Source organism: Palaemon carinicauda, chromosome 1 (genome assembly GCF_036898095.1).
Source record: "Palaemon carinicauda isolate YSFRI2023 chromosome 1, ASM3689809v2, whole genome shotgun sequence".
In the NCBI taxonomy this organism is placed as follows: domain Eukaryota; kingdom Metazoa; phylum Arthropoda; class Malacostraca; order Decapoda; family Palaemonidae; genus Palaemon; species Palaemon carinicauda.
In genome coordinates, this window is record NC_090725.1 from 172,008,374 (window position 1) to 172,017,406 (window position 9,033).

Consider the following 9,033-nt stretch of genomic DNA (forward strand, 5'->3'; position numbering starts at 1 on the left):
GCGCCAGCGCCATCCTACCTTTCCGTCCGCACCTTGTAATATACTCCCGTGCACATTCAAATAAAGTATCAGTTGATCTTGGTGACGCTTGTCTCACTGTCCTTACAAACCCAATACTTTATCCTCTTCGCAAGAATGTTCAACAAGTCTATTATCAGACGCCATTTCTTCTCCCAACTCTACACAATTGGAGTTCCAAGACCTTAAAATAAAGCCGCCTTGTTCCATTCTATCATTAGCTTGCTTATACAAATTTTTCATTTCATCAATGTGATTACCAGTTATAAGAGGATTGTCTACATAAAAGTTATTAGTTAATATTTCTTTACACTTATCATCAGGATAACTTTATGCATGTGTTTCATAACAAAATTTGATATAAATGGTGAAGAAGTGTAACCAAAAACTATTGTTTTGTAGCGATAAGATACTGATTTATTTCCCCGTTTCCAAAAGAAACAAACTCTATTTTTATTCACTTCATTTTTTAATTTAATCATCAAAAAAGCTTGTTTGACGTCGCTCAACATTACATATTTATTAGTTCTAAAGTAAAAGAGCAATTTCAGTATTGAGCCCATTAAATCTATCCCAGGATAAGCTGCTTCATTAAGTGAAGGTAATTCCCTGTAAGTTTTTAAAGAACAGTTAAATACTGGCCTGATTTTTGTGGTAACTTGCTCTTTTAATTTTATAACTAGTCTATGTGGAATCCATCCATACTTATGATAGTCAGAAGGACTTACTTTAAATTCCTCGATTATACCATCCTCGAGTTGTTTATCAAAAACTTCCTGGTACTTGCCAATGAGACCCTTTTTACCAAGATACTCTACAGTTCGGTCTAATACCTTAAGTGAAACAAAATGATTAGATGGGACGCTGTCAATTTGATCAGTATACCAGGGCAATTCTACATGATAGAATCCATTATCAAAAGAGATCCCCTCTCCAAATCTGTCAATTTGTTCTTTATCAAAGGAGACCAATTCTTTTTCACACTTTTTTATTCCCAAGGATTCAAGACTAAAAAGGTGTTCAAGTCCATTGTCTACCTCACTGTCTTCTAATATATGCTCTAATGGATTGAAATAAGATTTTAGAGGATCCATTAATAAATTTACCACGCTTTTTGTTTTATCATTCAGTGTTTTCTTATTAACTATGGAGTCCATAACAGCTCTACTTTCTGCCTCATCCAAAAAGTTGAACACATTACCAACAGGAGCTACTCTATTATTTACGACTAAACAAGCTCCACCCAACATTTTAGTCCAAGTTACCGAAGGTAAAAACTAAATGATATCTATTCCTAACAATATGTCAACCTTCATACTTTCATGGTTTCTGTGGTCACAAAAAGTCTCATTCAATAAAGCAATATTATTTTCTTTAAATTTATTTATTATTTGATTCATCACGGGCACTTCAAAGTTTATATTAAGCGATTTGTCTACCAATAAAGGTATGAATATTAAATTATTGTTTATATTTATTCCAGTGGACATTTGCTTGAAGCACTTAGTTTCTTGCCCTATATATGTGCTTGTATCACATTCCAAAGCATACAACGCCTCTACATCCTAACAAAGATCTTTAGCGGCAGATTCGGAAATAGATGACCGCTGACTGCCAGTGTCAAACAGACAACTGACTTTCCTAACCTTTTTGCCATTTCTTAAATACAAAGTTATAGTAGGTAAAATGTGAGACGCATCAAAATTTCTCTGAGCAAAACATAAGCTCACGTTAGTTTTAGTAGTTAGTTCAGCTTTATTCAAAGAAGGGCACAAAGGAGTTATGTGTTCCCTCTTTCTACACAATAGACATTCAAACCTTAAGTTATTTTTTGGGCTCAGGCCATGTCGTACTGATGGAAGTTCCTTCTTAGTAGCTTCCTAGGTTATATTTAACTACAGTGATATATCCCAGAGAATTTTACTAAAGGTATCCAGAATTCTAACTCTTGGCGCGAGTATCCCTTGTATTATCTTATAGGGATATCGCATAAGATCAGAGGACGTATTCTTGACACGCCACATACCTATCTACACCCCTAATAGCGTTTACGCTTCGAGAGGGGAAAGTGGCAAGAATTGTAGGAGAGCCGTTATTAAGGCAATACTCCTACTCGTACTGTAATTGGGCGCCAGCATGCCGCCGCGTGGTGCCATCTAGTCATTCTTTCGTTCGTAGTGTTCCTGACCGGTGTTTATCCCGTGTTATCTCTCACTATTTTGGATTGTTTTGCTACGATGATGTCTTCCCCAGCCGCATCTGCCTCTGGAAAGTTAAGTACTATCTTTGAATTGTATAAATGTAAGCTCTTGCCAATTTTTCCCTCGATATCAGTTCGTAATTAGCGTAACAAGAGCTGTTGCCAGCCGGATGGCGTCTTGGACGCGGTCGTTCTTTGCATGTACATTTAGTTAGCCAGAACGACTTTTCCCGACATTGATCGCTTTATATATAACTTTTAGCTATTTAGCAATTTAGCTAGGAATTCTTATATTATTCTATTGTTTTCGTGGATTTGGCAAATTTATGACAGAGCCCCACGAGTGCTAGGCTTCCTAGCCTAGGTACCTACAAACTTCATGCATGATATAACCTTCCTGGTAAAGTTTTATTGAAACTCAGGCAATATTTTATACAATTAAGATATTACTGCTTAAAAAGTTTCCTCTTCCAAGACAGTATACGAGAGAGTGTCGGTGACTGATTCTCACTGCGCCTAGGCTACCAGCCTAGGGGCTTTAGTATACTTTCATGCATGTCCCCAATTGCCCTTGTATCGTCTTTTAAGTGGAGACTGACACCTCTTATACCTTCTAAGTCGATACCAATCTCCTTGTGAGATTTAAGAGCAATTCCTCTTCCCTCTGACTAGCCTAGTCTAACCCTAGTTGGCTTTGCCTTGAATTGTATTCTGGCAAATCTTTTCTGGGGTGTTCCCGCTTCTTTCTCTCAACCACTGAGTCGGGTTTCAGTTTAGGGCGGGACATCAGAGTAGCATGTCTGTGATCAACAACCGTCTGTCTTGGTGAAATGATTTCCCAAGCCAGGTTAGGTTGCCAATGCAGGAGGCTAGACCTCCCTAGGCCATACCCTGGAGGCGTTATATGATAATTCCTCCTCTCCATGGCCTAGCAGACAGTCCTGTGCCGGCAGGTCCTAAGCCGAAGAATTGAATTCTTCCCTTGCTTAGGGTCTCCGACACTAGATTCTGTTCCTCAGTTGAGACAGCGACCTGTGTGCCGCCTTCTCACCCAATCAGACTAACCCAACCTAGGGAATTTAATTCCCTGGCCCCTAAGGTTGTCTTTGCTATGGACAAGAATCTTTTAGGTTAGGTAGTGCCTTCTAGGTACTACCTCACCTGCAGGACCCTTGCCCCCTCCCTGCTGTCCTTTAGTGTTGGCCTAACCTTCACACATCCTGGCCATCATTCTACAATCGACCCTATGGGTAGTTTGTGGGATTGCCTCGGGGTTCCCTGTCTGCAGACAGCCGAGCCGGCTGCCGGCAGGGATCCTCCCCTATCTTTATTGTGTTCTTCAGTCCTCCCTTGGACTGCCTTCCATGACCCTACTACCAATATGGATGGGCTATGGTTGGATGGAAGCCTGAATATAATTCCCCCTTCCATATGAACCCTCACTCCGGATGAAGGTCTGCAAGGCTGAGCCTTTGCTTCCCCCCCCCCATCCATACTTTCTCTTTATCTTACCATCAACACTGGGCCTGCTGCCGGCAGCTTACGGCTGCCAGCAGCCAACTCGGACGACTGTCCGCCGTCAGATTGCTCTGCCGCCGCTTGCCATGGGGTGTCATTGATCAGCAACCCAACGGCAACGGGCACACACTCTGGCTGGCTGCCGGCAACTACTGTATGTTGACTGCCGGAAGCCGGTCATCCATGTCTGCAGACATTCTCTCCTCCGGCTGCCGGCGGTTCCACCTTGGTAGAGGGACCCCTTGGCGGCCGGCAGCGGAGCAACTGCCGGCGACCCACCGCCCTTTATCCATGAAGGCTGTATATACCTTCAATAGCCCAGGGCAATGCCGGCGTATGCTGGCAGGCACTACAGTACTGACTGCGGTGGTCGTAGTCACTGCGATATTGATTACTCCGCATGACACATACCGCTGTATGGTCTGTGCTGTAGCCCATACAAAATATTTTCCAACCTACAAGGTGCTTCATGGGCAGCCTATTGTGAGACCACCACTTCTGGAGAGCGATTCTCTCGGCTTTATTTAATGGTTGATAACCATTATTAAAAAATCCCCAATATTGAACCTTAGAGGACAGTGTTGAAATTACACTTTATATCCAAGGATATTATCTTTCCATATAATTCGTCAAGAATTTAGTGTTCAATATTGAAGGAAGTCATAGCAATGGGCTGGACAGGAGGCACATGTGAGTGTCTTTCCCTTTTTATTTTTTTCTAGCTTACACTATCCTAAGCTAAATAATGTGTATACCACTGTATGATGAAATTCAGAGATTTTCACCGAATACTTATATGCTTTTCTTAATTTACAGGAGGAGCATCCCGAGTGCAGGAACCATTTCTGCAAGGTCCGCAGTAAAAACTTCTGCGGCCACGACGTGTGCAGAACCCATACGCGCTGCGCAATCACGAAGGGATCTCGGAAATACTGGGACCCACAGGTATGTACCGTTTGTGAAAAACTGGTCAACGAGGCTTTTGATGATCAAAAGTCCACAGAGTCAAGGGATGTAGCAAGAGAGACGCTGTGAAAATGGGTCAGAGGTTTTCAGGAGAACACCACTGGCTCATACCTTCCTAATGAGAAGATGAGGGCTTGTCTGTTCCCTAGGGCATCTTCGGATGCAGTTGTTCCCCTAACTCAACCTGAGATTCCCCTCGTCCAGATTCCGATAGAATCTGATGTGTCTGATGCCTTGAAGGACATCCAACTGGAAGACAACATGTTAGTTGTCTCTGAGGAGACGGAACGAAGTCTCCTAGTGGAAGAGCAGGAGCAGGAGACTGTCTTACCTCCTGAAGGCGACGCTGAGAAAGACGAAACTATTTCGGTTTCATCAGCTACGGTGGCTGAGCCTGTCCCGTTGACTTCTTCTGCCCCCCAGCTAGACCCGATCACTAATACACTTCATTCGCTTTTGTCCATGTTCCAGGACATGCAAAAGCAGTCGTACGAGAGGGAGGCTTCTCTACAGACTGAAATGCACCAGCTCGTGTCTACACGTTTAGCCCCCAAGAAGCTAAACATCAAAGACCTTCCCGCCTTTTCTGACATCAATCCTTGGAGGTATGCTGAGCACATGCCTATGTCAGGGGGGAAGATCATCCTCTCCGAGAAACTGGGCACTGTCCCAGTAGATGATGTGGAGTTCTGGCCCAGCAAAGGGGCCTACCCGGATTATTACGTCCGCCTGAGGACGGAACCCCCTTCCAAAGAAGAAACAGAGCCGAAAGAGGTCATCATTCTAGACCTCCCCAAGGCCCAGGCCTTGTTTACCAAAACCTTGAAGGAGAGGGCCTTCACTAGCTCCAAGGTGCCTGCTCTCAGCAAGAAGCACCTTTCCTTCATTGCTGCTTCTTCCCGTTCCTTCCCCTTCATGGAAAAAGGGTTCAAGGCAGCCTTAAAGGTAGTCGAGGCAGGAAAACCTTGTCCTACACCTGAGGAGTGTAGACCCTTTTCCCTCGCCCTACCATCTGACGATGCAGACTGGAAGGATGTTTACAACACCTTTTCAGTCGGGAAGCTGGAGGCTGACATCGCCGGACGTCAGTTCGGTGAAGACCTCCCAAAGTTGTCGGACTTTCACCTGCGCAGGGAGCAGGAAACAAAAGAACGACTTGCCGCCTCTATGTCTCTATAGACCGGACTAGAGACAATGGCAAGTATTCCAGATACCCCAGATATGTACATGATCTTTGCCAAAGCTCATTTGGCAACGGTCACCAAAGACCTGTACAACTTCATTAAAGCCCGTCGGGCTTGCAGAGAGTTTGTGTTCGCCTCGGCTGAGGTGAGGCACGAACCAAGGAAGCTGATAGCCTCCAACATCTGGGGAAAAGACCTCTTCCCAAGTAAAGTGGTCAAAGAGGTCGTGGACAAAGCTGCAACGGAGAACAGAAATCTCCTCTCCAAGTGGGGCTTGTCCTCCAAGAGAAAGTCTTCCGCTGAAGAGGGTCCCCAGCCGAAAAGGAAGACAAAACGACCCAGAGTGCCCTCTCGCCCTCCACGAAAACAACAACAGCTTACTGTGGCCACGGTGCCCCAGACGGTGGCACAACCACCCACCACTTTTCAGCTGGTGCCCCAACCAGTGGCGACTCAGTCGCCCATTTTCACCCCAGCCTTTGAAAGGCAATCGACGACCTTTCGTCCGAAGTCTCGAGGTTCCTTTCAAGGTTCCTCTAGACGCCCCTCCAGAGGTAGGGGCAACAGAGGTGGACGGGGCCAAGGAGGCAAATCCGCCAGCCAGCACTCCAAGTCAGATGCTACCGGTAGGAGGGAGACTTCTCCTCTTCCGGGATCGCTGGACCTTCGATCCCTGGGCCCACAGCCTAATCAAGAACGAACTGGGGTGGAGTTGGAATGCAACTCCACCGAACTTCCCTCAGTTCTTCCAACACTCAACCCCCATATTGGAAGAATATGTTCAGGAACTCTTAGACAAAAGAGTTGTAAAGAGGGCAAAGTCCATCAAATTCCAAGGAAGCCTGTTCTGTGTTCCGAAGAAAGACTCGGAAAAGCTCAGAGTCATTCTGGACTTATCACCGCTCAACAAGTTCATAGCGAACAACAAGTTCAGAATGCTGACGTTCCAACACATAAGGACCCTACTGCCCAAATGGGCATACATAATCTCTATAGACATGGCGGACGCATACTGGCATGTTCCAATCAACCGCCAAGTTTCCCCCTACCTAGGATTCAAACTGCAAAAAAGGCAGTATGTTTTCAGAGCCATGCCCTTCGGGCTAAACATAGCCCCAAAGGGTATTCACCAAGCTTGCGAACGCAGTCATTTGTCAACTACGCCTAAAGGGAGTTCAGGTGATGGCCTACCTGGACGACTGGCTGGTATGGGCAGCATCCGAAGAAGAATGCACGCAAGCCTCCAAGGAAGTGATCCAGCTCTTGGAACACCTAGGATTCAAGATCAACTTGGAAAAAGTCTCGACTATCTCCAGCTCAGAAATTCCTATGGCTGGGTGTCCACTGGAACTTACAGTCACACTGCCTCTCCATTCCCTCAAAGAAGAGGAGAGAGATAGCGGGATCTGTCAAGAGACTTCTTCAATCCGACAGGATATCAAGAAGGCAACAGGAGAGAGTGTTGGGGTCCCTCCAGTTCGCCTCAGTGCCAGACCCAGTATTGAGAGCTCAATTAAAAGATGCATCAGGAGTTTGGAGAAAATACGCATCAAACACTCAAAGAGATCTGAAAAGACCGATACCAACTCGTCTGGATCCCTCCTCAAGCAATGGTCGGAGGCCAAGTACCTGAAGAAGAAGGTACCCTTACAACCGCCTCCACCTTCAGTCAACGTTCACACGGATGCCTCAAAGGAAGGGTGGGGAGGCCACTCTCACCATCGGAAAGTCCAAGGAACCTGGTCCTCCCTCTTCAAGACCTTCCACATCAACATTCTGGAAGCCATGGCAGTTTTTCTCTCACTGAAAAAACTGAAACTTCACTGCTCAATCCATATCCGACTGGTACTAGACAGCAAGGTTGTAATGAGATGCCTGAATCGACAAGGCTCAAGATCGCCTCAAATCAAACAAGTGATATTGGCCATCTTCCGTCTGGCGGAGAAGAAGAGATAGCACTTATCAGCAGTCCACCTTCAAGGGTTCCGCAATGTGACGGCGGACGCTCTATCCAGGCTCAACCCGATAGAGTCAGAATGGTCCCTAGACGCAAGATCATTCTCCTTCATCTTACGCAAAGTCCCAAGACTGCAGATAGACCTCTTTGCAACGAGCGACAACAAGAAGCTACCCCGGTATATAGCCCCGTACGAGGATCCTCTAGCGGAAGCAAGGGACGTGATGTCTCTAGACTGGAACAGATGGTCCAAGATCTACCGGTTCCCTCCAACCAACCTTCTACTGAAACTCCTCAACAAACTGAGATCCTTTTACGGAGCAGCAGCAATAGTGGCCCACAAATGGCCCAACAGCGTATGGTTCCCCCTGATAACGGAACTACGCCTGAAGCTGATCCTGTTGCCGGATCCAGTTCTGACTCAGCAAGTGCAGAAGTTGACTGTCTCAGTTTCATCACACAAAACCCAGAACTTTTATCTCATGATTTTCTCACCTTAGCAGTCAAGAAAAGGTTTGGGATTTCAAGGGACAGTATTAACTTTCTAGAAGAATACAAGTCAAAATCAACGAGAAGACAATACGAGTCTTCCTGGAAGAAATGGGTCGCCTTTGTCAAGGCAAAGAAATCAAAGGAGATTTCAACGGATTTCTGTCTATCCTTCTTCATCCATCTCCATGAACAAGGTTTAGCAGCCAACACAATTGCCACGTGCAAATCTGCCCTGACCAGACCCTTGCTGTACGCCTTCCAGGTGGACTTCTCCAATGATATCTTCAACAAGATTCTAAAGCCTGCACTAAACTTTGGCTCGCAGCTCCTCTGAGGCCCATTTCATGGTTCTTGGATAAGGTTCTTCACTTGGCATCAACCTTGAACAACGAAGACTGCTCTCTCAAAGACTTGACTCAAAAAGTGATATTCTTATTTGCACTAGCCTCAGGAGCCAGAGTTAGCGAAATAGTGGCCCTCTCGAGGGATGATGGCCACATTCAGTTCACAGACTGAGGAGAACTGAACCTTTTTCCGGACCCAGCGTTTCTCGCCAAGAACGAGCTGCCCACTAAGAGGTGGGGTCTCTGGAGAATCTGTCCTCTGAAGGAAGAAGCATCCCTATGCCCAGTGGAATGCCTAAAGGTCTATCTTCGTAGAACTTCAGACTTTAAGGAAGGTCAGCTTTTCAGGGGAGA

General features: G+C 45.7%; 1 protein-coding gene across 1 annotated transcript; it reads right to left on the reverse strand.

Annotated features, from left to right (window-relative positions):
• Nucleotides 1-314: 314 nt before the first annotated feature.
• Nucleotides 315-1,268, reverse strand: LOC137627113 (uncharacterized). The gene has a single exon (XM_068358177.1). It carries the CDS (start codon nucleotides 1,266-1,268, stop codon nucleotides 315-317), a length of 954 nt encoding a protein of 317 aa, XP_068214278.1.
• Nucleotides 1,269-9,033: the final 7,765 nt, after the last annotated feature.

What these genes read in the sequence shown, in the direction of transcription:
- LOC137627113 (XM_068358177.1), bottom strand. Translation starts at nt 1,268, where the DNA reads ATGTTGGGTGGAGCTTGTTTAGTCGTAAATAATAGAGTAGCTCCTGTT.